The 12,763-nt window shown below is 37.1% G+C and overlaps 1 protein-coding gene across 2 annotated transcripts in view; it reads left to right on the forward strand.

Moving 5' to 3' along the window:
* Window positions 1–7,261, forward strand: part of FAM149A (family with sequence similarity 149 member A) — a 57,774-nt gene extending 50,513 nt beyond the window's left edge. For both annotated transcript variants that reach the window (XM_087418388.1, XM_004428767.3), the window contains exons 11-14: window positions 565–685; window positions 1,588–1,716; window positions 1,803–1,881; window positions 4,152–7,261. In XM_087418388.1, coding sequence (XP_087274514.1) covers window positions 565–685; window positions 1,588–1,716; window positions 1,803–1,881; window positions 4,152–4,225 — 403 coding nt within the window. In that variant the 3' untranslated portion in view covers window positions 4,226–7,261. The remainder of the gene's footprint in view (window positions 1–564; window positions 686–1,587; window positions 1,717–1,802; window positions 1,882–4,151) is intronic.
* The last annotated feature ends 5,502 nt before the right edge of the window (window positions 7,262–12,763 follow it).

Below are 12,763 nucleotides of genomic sequence, written 5' to 3' on the forward strand. Positions count from 1 at the left end.
GTTCATAGCATTAAGCGTATTAAAAATGTAGGAGTAGCTAACATTTTCACAATATTTAGTTTTCCCATCGAAGAACATATTTTGCCTCTCCTTTTTATGACACGTTTCTTTTTTATGACCTTACGTAAAGTTTTGTGGTTTTCCTCATCTAGGCCCTGCACGTTTATAATTAATGTTATCCTTCATTGATTGCTCCATTCCCTAAATTTCTACAGTACTTATATTCAGAACCATATACCATAGCACTTAGTTATGTGTTAGTTATAGAAACTGTATCGCATTGTACTCTAATTACTTCATGTGTTTTCAATAACTTGTAAGGTACTTAAGGGGAGGAACTAGATCTTCGATGACTTCTGTGTTCTGCACAGTGGCTAGCATAGCTGAGCACTCAGTAAATACAGGTTGACAGTCATTGCTGAACAAGGAGAAGGCGGGTCATTCTACTTGGCATTTTTAGAAGGAAGACTGGGATGAATGGCTCAGATTAGGAGCTTCATGGTAAGGTCCATCTCTCTCTCTCTTTGCACTTGGCTGCTCAGTTATATGTTGCTGTGTTTACAGGCAAACTGGTGTAGACCGCCTGTCCTCCCCACCAGTTCAAACCTCACGGAGCAGGTTACCCCCAATAGACTCAGAGGCTGGTGAGCAGAACGTCGCAGTTCCCGGATCTCGCCCTGTTTCTGTAAGACACATTTCATTATATTTAAGTGCACCATTTAGATAGTCTGTTGGAAAACAAACAAACAAAATATAATTTTGGCATTTCCAAATGAACTCAGTACCATAAAATGTCTCCATGATCTGCTTCCTGAAAGTAAATGGCTTGTGAGAATTTATAGGGGGTGGGAGGGTTAATTCACTATTTTGTGAAATAAAAGCATGTCTTGAACTACATCAGAAAGTCTAGGTGTCAGGGAAATATCTGATGGTCAGGATGGTGTAGTGAAGAAAATAGCATGAAGGTTGGGTCAGGAGACGGGCAGATCTGTGTTTGAATCCTGCCACACAAGCTCTCTATACAATCTGGTACAAATTAATCTCCTTGAGCCATAATTTTCTCCCCTACAAAAGGGCAATAGTGATTCCTACCTCAAAGAATTGTTATAAGGATTAAATGAACTTATAGGTGTTAAATAATGCCTGACATAAATTAAGAGCTCACCCATTCCCAGAAGGCAAGAGTTGCAGAACTTTAATATTTAACCTTAGAATATTGTGACTTAGAGTGAAATCATAAAAGAAGGCAAATATCATGTAAAAAATAGTCTGATGCTTCACAAATGCAGAATTACATTTCTCTTATAATTTAAATTAAGAATTTTATGTGGTTAAGGTTTTTAATTCATATTTACCTATTAGGACACTCCCATTCTATCAGGTTAAATAATACAATGACATAATTAAAATGTATATTGATATTTATGCTTAGTAGACCTTATACTTAGCAATATCTAAATACAGGTTTTCAAATAAGCAAGTGAATGAGTGAATAAATGAATGAATGATTGAAACATATATAGATTTTCTTTTCTCCTTTTAAGGATTGCATTTATTTTAAACAAGAACCTATTCTCCCTCCTTTAGTACAGAGGAAGGCATCCACAAAACCGTGTGTTAAGTGCGATACCAGACAGTATAGAACGGTCGCCTCTTCGAGAAAGATCTCTGACTGTGGAACAGTTTTCAAGGCCCAGCACAACCCATACATTTCAGGTAGGTTCTCTGTTAAGCATAACTTTGATTTTTAAAAATATTTGAAACAATAAAAGTCATCCTTCATTTTATGTTTCTTCTAACAGTCAGATACGCCTCGAAAAAGTTCGTTGACACTGATGGAATTTGCTGGTCACACATGGACAGGTCAAGGTTTTTTGGCAGGTCAGTGTTCTCCATATATAAATAAAGTGTTGTAATATGTGACTTTTTAAATTTTGGAAAGAGAAATTGTAGATTATCTCCTCCCTTGATAGGACTGTTTTGACCATGTAAGAGGAAATACTAAGTGTCTGTGGTCTATGGCTAGACCTCAGAAATCTCTATAAAGAGCAAAATTGCAAAGACAAGCACTTACCTGCTGTTGGTCATAAAAGAGAAAAGGCCCAAACGCTCTTTATTAACTTAGGGGCTCACTCTCATAAAAAAGGAAAATGCTGTATTATGCGTCCTAGGAGAAATCAATGTTGCTCTCTGCTATGGAATTTTCATGCTTTTCTCCTAAATTAAACCCTGATCTTAGTTCTCTTTGAAGATCTAGTTATAAAAATCCTTCATAAAATTAATCCAAATATTCTAATTATTTTATATTGTAGAGATTTACAGATAAATACTCTCAGCCTAGTATGCTATTTGAAGCATAAAGTTTCTAGTCTGAATTTAGGCCAATGATGTTTTAATTTTCAAAATTGTTATCAACACTTTTGTTCAGAGAGGCAACATAGCATTGTCCCTCGATGTGTCACTCTGCAGTCAATGCCTGGTTTACTCCTGGCTCTTAGAAGTAAATTTTAGCTGAGAAATCTTAGGAGTGCCTCAACCTCTCTGAGCAGTTTCTTCTTTTATAACAGGCTGGGTGGATAAAATAACTATTGGAAAAATATATGGACAGGACCTACCTAGATGCCAGGCATACACTGTTGCTCAAAAATTATGAACCATTTGTATTATAGATAATCTGAAATTAAAGGATAATTTGCTGTTTTAAGGGAAATACTTACTTTATTATAATTTTAAAATAAATTTAGTAAAATTTAAGCATTGGGATAGCACAGGTGTATCACTGTTTACATTAGCCTTTCTATATAGTTGTAAAGCATAGTGATCCCAAAGATTCTTCAGCCTTTCAAGATTTTTCTCCTATGCTAATAGCTCTAGGCTGCTGCGCCTTTGTGTTGCTTTTTTTCTTGTACATTCCCTATCAGTGTTAGTGGTGATTGTCAATGACAACAACTCTTTCTCTAAAAGGCAGCTATGCTGCATTATCAGGTATTGCTCTTAACAGAACTGTAGCTGGTCAGGGGGAAAGTAAGCGTCCGAGTTTGTTTATTGATAAATAACAACATACCAAGTGTTCACTCTGTGTCAAGTTCTGTGCTCAAGGCTGAGATTCAAACACCAAGAACGTTTTAGTCTGTGCCTCAAGGAACATTCAGTCTAGTGGGGAAGATGGAAAGGGCTGTGAGAGTGGGCAGCAGGGCCACCTAGCTGGATACGCAGGTGGGTGAAGGGGCCTCTGGAGGAGGCGTGATCCACGCACATCAGGATGAGCATCACGTGGTACGTGAGAGAGAAAGGAGCAAAGGTTGGTAAATATTCTGTGGATGGCCAGGAGACAGTGCTGAAAGAGAGAACCCGAGGCCTTGTGATGAATTCAGTCTTGGAGATGTTACCTGCAACATGCTGAGGGCACGTGTCTAATAGCTTGTTGGGAACACACAGGAGTAGAGGTTAGGAGAGGGAACTGGGCTCTGAATTTGTTTTGAAATCTGCACTCTTAATTTTTCACCAAATACTAAGTCAGTGTATTCTCTTATCAAGAACATTGTGACAACTATTATTACTGATGGTTGGAGGCCTTTTTCACTTCTATCGAAGTGACTGAGGGTACATAAGAGAGATGTTTCTGTATTTCTAAGGATTTCTTTCTTTTTCTCTGACAAGCAGGCATGTGGTCTCTTTCTTATTTTTGCTTTCATGTCAAACAGCACCAGGAGCTATTAACTTATCAACATTTGTTCTGTGACAGAAAAGAAAGGAGAAGTTGAGGGGGTGTCCCAACAGTGGGAAGGATCTTAAGGCAGGTGACATTGCTTCTGCCCCTGTGAAGTATGAGGGCTGACGGAGCTCCCTTCTTAACTTCCAGGGCCTTAGGGATCCACCTCTGGGTAGAAGGTTCTTGCAAACCCACCAGCTCTGGAGGAACACGTGGCCAGCACCTAGGCTTGGTGGAGGGGAGCGCCCTTCCTTCTTCTCAGGACCCCAATGGCAGTTTTTGCATACAGCTATTTCCTGGTTTGTGTAAAAGTGCAATTAAAAGAAAACTTTTTTTTCTTTTTAAAAAATATCATCTGCATGGAATATGTAAAACAATTTCTTTGAGAGCTGGGATTTTTAACATTTTAATAAGAATTGCTTTTTGGTTGGTGTTTCAGGTTCACAGTATCCATCTAAATCTTTTCAGAGGACAACTTTGACTTCAAGAAAGAGATTCCAGTTGGCATCTTGATGTTACTTCCCCAGAACTACAGCACTGTGGGAGCATTCAGAGCGTCAGCCCACCATTTATCACTTGAAAAATGGAAGAACAAGTATTATGTTATGTGTGTTTGTCTGACAGTCTGAGATGTTAGATAATCTGAGAGAAATGCAAACAAACAAACAACTTAATTTTGAACACACTGCACTGTAAAGAGAATACAAGTTAAACTCACCAACCTTCTTCTTTACTGGAACCTTTATTCCAATAAAGGTTTTTTAGGCTTTGCTCAGAAGAATCTGATGTGTGTTTATAATCCATCCTTTTATCAGTTATACACAGACACACACATAATTGGTGTATGCATTCACACACTACTCAATATACAAGAGTACATTAATCTAGGAATATGCGATTTTGTAACTTCGTGTCTTGACATATTTTTTGTGTCTCATTCTATTATTAATTCCATCAAAATCCTAGTCACTAATAGATATTAGTCCCTTCTTTAGAAAATAGCAAAGTCATTTTTGGTACAACACGCCAGTTGGACTAAGATTCAGATTGTTGTAGTCATGGTGCTGACTTTCTTACACCTTTTCTGAAAAGTATTTTCGTCATGAATCTCTTTGAGAATGTCAGCGGCTAAATCTCCCAAGCCAATTTTGTTTTACTAGTTTTCATATTCAGATTCAGGTGTTCTGTTTAAAAGGATCCCAAATTTATTGATTTTTAAAGCTGAAGATAAACGTAATTTTAATAAAATATTAAATATATTAAATTATATTGCATATAATTAAAATATATTGCATATGGTTCCATCTTTATTGTTTACAGTTGGAGTGCTCATCCACTGGAGGGAAGGCTTTGCAGTAGCATCTTCCATATTTTATCACAATCTGATCTTTGTCAGATGTCACCTCTGCACTGATCGCTCTGTGTAAAGCAGCAGTGCTCTCCACTCTCGGTCCTCTTGCCCTGTTTTATTTTTCTTCGGAGTGTGTGTCCCTATCTGACATTCATACAGAGAATGGAACAGACATGCAAAGGAGAAATGGTCAATTGAACGCAAGGCTCTAGGGTCATTTTTCTTTTGCTCCCCCCACACTTGTTTTCCTTTAGGGTGATTTAAATCCTTAGACTCATTTTTGATATTCTCAGATCTCAAATCACCATAATGTCTACTTTTCTATCAGATAATTTTATATATATATATATTTTTTGTTTTGATTTTTTTGCTGGGAAGCATTCGCCCTGAGCTAACATCTGTTGCCAATCTTCCTCTTTGTTTTTTTCCTCCCCAAAGCCACAGTACGTAGTTGTATATTCTAGTTATAAGTCCTTCTAGTTCTTCTATGTGAGCTGCCACCACAGCATGGCTACTGACAGATGGGTGGTGTGGTTCCACAACTGGGAAACCAACCTGGGCCGCCGAAGCAGTGAGAGCACTGAACTTTAAGCACTAGGCCATCAGGGCTGGCTTTTGGATAATTATATTTTATCAATCTAATTTTCATTAATCCAAAATGAAACTTTATATATGTATATAAACTTTATATGTTAATCCAAAATGAAACTTTATATATACATGTATATATATAAAATCGTATAAATGTATAGTAAGTTATTTTCAGACATATTTCTGGTTGTAAGAAGAGAGGATTGTTGCCTACTTAGAGATGTCTGGCAATTAAAAAGGATGTGGGGACTGACATTAGTGTTGAGCTTTGTCACAGAGGGTCAAAACAAAAATGACCGTAGAGGCTTGCCTGCAATTGATCATTTCTCCTTTGCTTTCTCTACTCCATGTTCTATAGTAATGGAACATGTTAGGGAGTAGACACAAGAGTGGTCACTGTATCTACACCTCTTTTGGATGGCCACAGCTCCATAACTCGAGCTAATATTCCTAATGCTTTGTTACCCACACAAAGCAGACCAAAGCATTTTGAGAATTTTCTAAACTATCCCTAAACATTAGCAATAGAAACTTTTAAGAGAAAATATCAGTTTTAATTTTGCAGTTATTAAACATGAGGAATTCCTAGACATGTGAGCAGTCTGCCCCTGTCCTCAGGGTCTCTGGGTAAGTGCTCTCTGGTCCATAATTACTGCTAGATGTGCCCTTTCTGTCCACCTGTTCTTTCAGAACCATTCAGGCTCTTTTATGTCAATTTCCAGGAACCATCAACTCCTTCCCTTATCAGCCCAGACTTCTTAGAAGGGAAAATGACTGATACACATACTAAACTAACATTAAGGTAGACTGTCCAAGATAAATTATTTTTTCATAGAGAACCACTGAATAGATTTTATGGTAGCTCTACTTTATTTGGTTTTGGAATTTTGCAAATAAGAATCTATTTTTTATACATATTGATAAAAATACTTTGAAAAATAGACCCAAATACAGTGATATTAGTTCATATTTCTAAATATTTTCCATTAGAAGATAAAGTACCATTCTAGAGATAACGTAAAGACTTGGCTGTGCCACTGACTTTAAAAAGACCTGCTCACAGCATATATTTTTATGCCTATATTAAAGATATAAATAAGATTTAGAGGTTAGAGGTTATAAATTATGCTTATATCAAGGACTGTGCTTTTAAAATGATTAGGTAAAAATTAGGGCAGTGTTTTCATAATGATCTACTTCGATAAATGAGTCTTATCTTAGAATTTCTCTGTTAAAAATTGAAGGGTCAGCCCTGGTGGCCTAGTGGTTAAGTTTGGCAGGATCCCACTTTGGCAGCCAGGATTTGGTTCCCAGGCGCAGACCTACACCACTCATCTGTCAGTGGCCATGCTGTGGCAGTGGCTCACATACAAAAAGAGGAAGATTGGCAGCAGATGTTAGCTCAGGGATAATCTTCCTCAGCAAAAAAAAATTGAAAAAGGCAAATTGAATTACTCCAGAGATCAATTTTAAAATTAAGGTTAGTGGCTATGTGAATTAAAATGTCTGTTAATTTATACCAATTAAGAGGTACATTTTTATAATATAAATCATTTGTGTATTATATTTTTATTGTCATCGTTTTCTTATGACTACAGATCATTGTTCAGGATTTTTAATTCTTTAAATTTTAATAAAATATAAAAGTGTTGACTTTTCACAAATTCATTACATTCATAAAGCTTCTTTGGATTCCCAATTTTTATATAATTTGTGTAAATATCTCTCTACTCTGCAGTTTCTAGCTAATACACAATTTATTCATTCATTTATTTCTAACTACACAGCAAACTTTTCCCAGTGAATTCAGAATATATAGCCATATGTGTTTGTGAGGGTTTTATCTAATTTATGAATATTTGAATCTTTGTTTCAGAAGATGACATTCCTTTATGGGAATCATCATGGATTTATTATTTCATCAAGTATTTATCAAGCACTTTCTTTGTATCAGATTCTGTTCTAAGCATTGGACTGAACAAGACAAAGTCTTTGCCCTAAGGGAACTTAGATTCTAGTGGAGGAGACAGACTATAGACAAGTCAATAGAAACATAATATAAAGTCAGATAGCAATAAGTGCTATGAAGAAACGTAAACCAGGGCCAGCCCTGATGGCCTAGTGGTTAATGTTCGACACTCTCACCACGTCGGCGGCCCGGGGTTCATTTCCTGGTCGTGGAACCACACCACCCATCTGTCAGTTGCCATGCTGTGGCGGCTGGCGGCTCACACAGAAGAACTAGAAGGACTTACAACTAGGATATGCAACCATGCAGTGGCGGGGGGTGGGAGGAGGTTGGGGATTAAAAAAAAAAAAGAGGAAGATTGGCAACAGATATTAGTTCAGGGTGAATCCTTCCCTGCAAACAAAAAAGAAGCAAACCAGCAGCAAACGACCCAGGTGGCAGAGAATGGAAGAGGTGCAGCTTTAGCTAGAATAGTTGGGAAGGCTTTATTGCAGAGGTAATATTTGAGCAAAGATTCTAAGAAGATGAGACAAGAAGCCATGTAGATACGAAAAAAAGAATTCTAGACAGAGGGGAAAATACACAGGCCTAACACAGGAGCATACCTGGAGTGTTGAAGAACAGCAGAAAGGCCAGTGGGACATGGCATGGAATCAGCAAGGAATTGAATAATCGGAGCTGAGGGATTAAGATCGTTTTGGGGCTTGGAAATTGTAAGTTATCTGAAATAGGAAGCCACTGGAGTAGTTTTGAGGACAGAGTGATGCAATCTGACACGAGATGATGGTTCAGATCAAATAATTGTGGTGCAGCTGGTGAGAAGTCAAGGAACTTTGGATATGTTTTGAAATTTGAGCCAATAAGATTTGCTATTGGATTGGACGTGGCGTATGACTAAAAGAGAATCAAGATCGACTCCAAGCCTTTGGCTTAACACTTGAAGATATGATGTTGTCATTTACTGAAATTTGGAAGATTGGAAGCATGTTGGGACATGTTGTGTTTGAGATGCCTTTTAGATGCCCAAGTAGAGATGCTGAGGTACGTATTTGGATATTTGCACCTGGGGTTTAGAGAAGAGGTATAGACTGGAGGTATAAATTTGGTAATTGTCAACATATAGATGGTATTGAAATACTGAAATGGATGAGATAACCAAGAGAGTGAGGGAAAAAAGAATTCTGAGCCTTGGGCATTTTGACATTTAGAAGTGTGAGATGTGAAGAGAAACTAGCAAAGCAGACTGAGAAAGAATGACTGATGAGGGAGAATAAAAATCAGGAGAAAAAAAATCAAGAGGACATGGAATCCTCAAAGCTAAATGGGGGAAAAAGTTTTTCAAGGAAGTGATAAGGACTCATATGTTGAATGCTGTTGACAATTTAGATGAAGTCTGAGAAATGACTTTAAGATTTAGCCACATGGAAGATATTGGTGATCTTGACAAGATCTGTGTTGGTGGAATGGACAAGGCAAACGCCTGACTGAAGCAACTTCAGGAGAGAATAAGAGGAGAGGAACTGAAGACAATATGCATGGACCGTCTTTTAAGGAATTCCTCTGTAAAGGGAGCAGAGGAATGGATCTAAAAGGAGATGTGGATTCAAGAGTAATTTCAGATGAGAGAAACTGCGTGTTATACAATGTTGAGAATAATCCAGTAGAGAGGCAAAACTGAGGGTCCAGCAAAGAGAGAGGAAAGCTGTGAGAGCACTGTTCTTTGGAGGGGCCCAAGTAGGTGGGATAGTTTGAGATAGGAGCATGTTCAGTTCAGACTTCACCGATCTTGGATAATTTACCAGTCCTTGTACCTAAAAATGTGTTAATTCCTTGTTCTAACAAAATTGAATAAAAAGCTTTTTATCCCCACTTCCTATATCTGTCTAATAGATTCTCCTCTGAAGCTTCCTATGTAGAAGCTTCAAGCTTTTGGAGAGGTTATAGTGGGAGGAATGTGGTCAAGCATCCACAGGCCCTGAGGCCTCTGTACATACAAACACACTGGATCGATGAGAGCACGTGCCAATAAAGAGGAGGAGAAGAGAAAATAGAAAAGGAAGAAGGGGACTAGGAATGGTTGCCTAATAAGACACTATGTTCTGCTCAGGACAACCTGTAACTAGGTTTCAGTCATTATAAACAAAGTAAGCTGAGGTCGGAAAACAAATTTTCTGCTGATACTTGCATCTTTTTATTAGTTTCATTGTGTATGGGGGGTGTGTGGGTGTGTGCATGTTTCCTAGTAATGTTCATCCTGATGAATGTCTTCATTATTTGCTTTAAGAATGTTGCACGAAAAGAGAAAAATAGCTAAAGTGCCCTCTGGAGGACACGGGGAGTGTCTTCCCACTGGAAATTCAAGGACGAGCTGGCAGAGCTGAGGAAATACCAAATTATAGCTCAGAAGCAACATTCAGAGGAGGCTAAACTTTCTAAAGGGGTCTCTAGAGTTCACGAAAAGAGCATTTTGGGGATGTGGTGGAGTGTTTACGGGTGAAAGTTTTAGTTTCAAAGACAAAATATTTTTAAAATATACACCATCAAGATGACTTTAAAAATAATCTTGGAGGCATTCTGCTACTGAGTATGAAAGAATAGTTCATATCAAACTGATCCTTCCACTGAAAACAACAATAAAAGCTGTAAATGGACAAGAAATAGCTATTTGAAGGAAAAGAAGAAAAAAAAAGCAGCCACAAACTTAGGAAAGCAAATTGGGACACAAGAAAAATACATTGAGGTGAACCCCATATTTGCCACTATTTTTCCCCCCATCAGAATATTTCAGATTAATAGTATGGGGTGTAGAGGCCAAGAAGAAAGTGGCATCCTAGAGATCGTGGCAAGTTCACTAGGCTGCCAAAAGGAAAGACCTTGGGAAATGCCCAGTCTTTGAATTGACAACTTTGAAGGACTACACTCTAGGAGTAAGAGCAGACTCAAAATAGGTCCTCAGTGCGCTAGCCCCTGTGGCCTAGTGATTAAGTTCAGCATGCTCCACTTCATGGCCTGGGTTCAGTTCCCAGGCATGGACCTACACTGCTCTGTTAGTGGCCATGCTGTGCTGGCAGCCCACATACTGAAAAAAAAAATAGAGGAAGATTAGCATGGATGTTAGCTCAGGGCAAATTGTCCTCAGCAAAAAAAAAAAAAAAGAAAGGTCCTCAAGACACTTGTAGCAGAACCTAGAATCAGTGCAACCCCTCTTTAGATTGAGGTGATCAGCCTATATTTTATCTGACTGCCATAAAAAAATAATCCTCTCTGAAGAAATATAACATCACTCAGAGTTGCTACCATTTTTCATATACAATGTACAACATTAAACCCAAAATTAACAGCCCAGAAAATAGGGCCAAATGACAGAAAACCAACAGAAAACGAAAACAGACTCATAGGTGATTAAAATATTAGCATTATCAGGTACAAACTATGAAACAATTTGACTAGTATGTTCAAGAAAATTGATTAAATGACAGATCACTTCAACAGAAAACTAGAATCTGTGAGAAAATAATCAAATTGAAATTCTGGGACTAAATAATTCAATGACTGAATTGAAGAAATCAATAGCTAAGTTTAACAACAGATCAGGCATAGCTGACAAGAGGATTAATAAACTGGAAGGCAGGTCAGTAGACAATATTCAGTTGGAAGCATAGAGAAAAAAATGGATATTGCAGGAAAGATTGTGAGGCCATGTAGAAAAAATAGATATGTTAAAACATCAAGAAAGTCTCAACAAATATCAAAAGATTGAAATCATTCAGTATGTTCTCTGATTAGGTGGAATTAAACTAGAAAAAGTAACAGAAAGATAAACAGAAAATTCACAAATGGTTGAAAACTAAGCAATACAATTCTAAATGATCTATGAGCTAAAGAAGAAATCACAATAGAAATTATAAAATATTTAAGCATAATGATAATGAAAATATATTCATAATAGCATTGTTGACAATAGCCAAAATGTGAAAACAACCTGAATGTCCATCAACAGATGAATGGATAAATAAAATGTGGTATATACACACAATGAAATATTATTTAGCCTTAAAAAGAAATGAAATTCTGATACAAGCTACAACATAGATAAGTCTTGAAAATGTTATGCAAAGTGAAATAAGCTGGACATAAAAGGACAAATATTCTATGATTCCACTTGTATGAAGTACATAGAATAGGCAAATTCATAGAGACAGAAAGGAGAATAGAGGTTGCAAGGGGAAGAGGAGAGTGGAGACAAATAGTTGCAAAATAGAGTCCAAGAAAGCAGAAGACCTGAAATTACAAAGAACAAAAATCAATAAAATTGAGAATAAATATGCACCAGAGGGGAAAAAAGTCAACAAAGCTGAAAGTTGGTTTTTTGAAAAGATTTATAAAATTGATAGCAAGACTGACCAAGAAAAAAGGAGACAAGACCAAAAATGCCACCAGGAATGAAAATGGGCACATCATAACCAATCCTACAGATGTTAAAATGTAATTGGTATACTATGAGTAGTTTGATTTGGTAATTTAGATGAAATACTTAAACTCCTTGAAAAATATCACTTATCACCAGACAAACAAGAAACAGAAAATCTGGAAAGATTTGTATCCATTATAAGACTTAAATCTATTATTAAAATCTTTGCCACAAAAAGAACTCCAAGTCCTGATGACTTCAATAGTTAATCCTTCCAAATATTCAAGGAAGAAAATAACATCAATAACACCAATAAAAAAAATCTTTCTAAATATAATAGTCATTTTGTAAGGCTAGCATAACCTTGATACAAAACATGATAAGGATATTATTTAAAAAAGAGAAATTATTGAGCCAGCCCTGATGGCCTGAGGGTTAAAGTTGAGACCTCTCACCAATTCGACCGCCAGAGTTCACTCCCCATCCCAGAACCACACCACTTGTCTGTCAGTTGCCATGCTGTAGCCGTGGCTCACATAAAAGAACTAGAAGGACTTATAGCTGGGATATACAACCATGCATTGAGGCTTTGGGGAGGAAAAAAAAAAGAGGAAGATTGGCAACAGATGTTAGTTCTGGGAGAATCTTTCCCTGCGGAAAAAAAAAAAGAAAAAGGCACAGGAAACATAATTTAAAAAATAAATAAATAAGGGAAATTATAGGCCAGCC

The sequence above is a fragment of the Ceratotherium simum genome, chromosome 28 (assembly GCF_057802395.1).
Source record: "Ceratotherium simum simum isolate JZ-2026a chromosome 28, ASM5780239v1, whole genome shotgun sequence".
Lineage (NCBI taxonomy): Eukaryota > Metazoa > Chordata > Mammalia > Perissodactyla > Rhinocerotidae > Ceratotherium > Ceratotherium simum.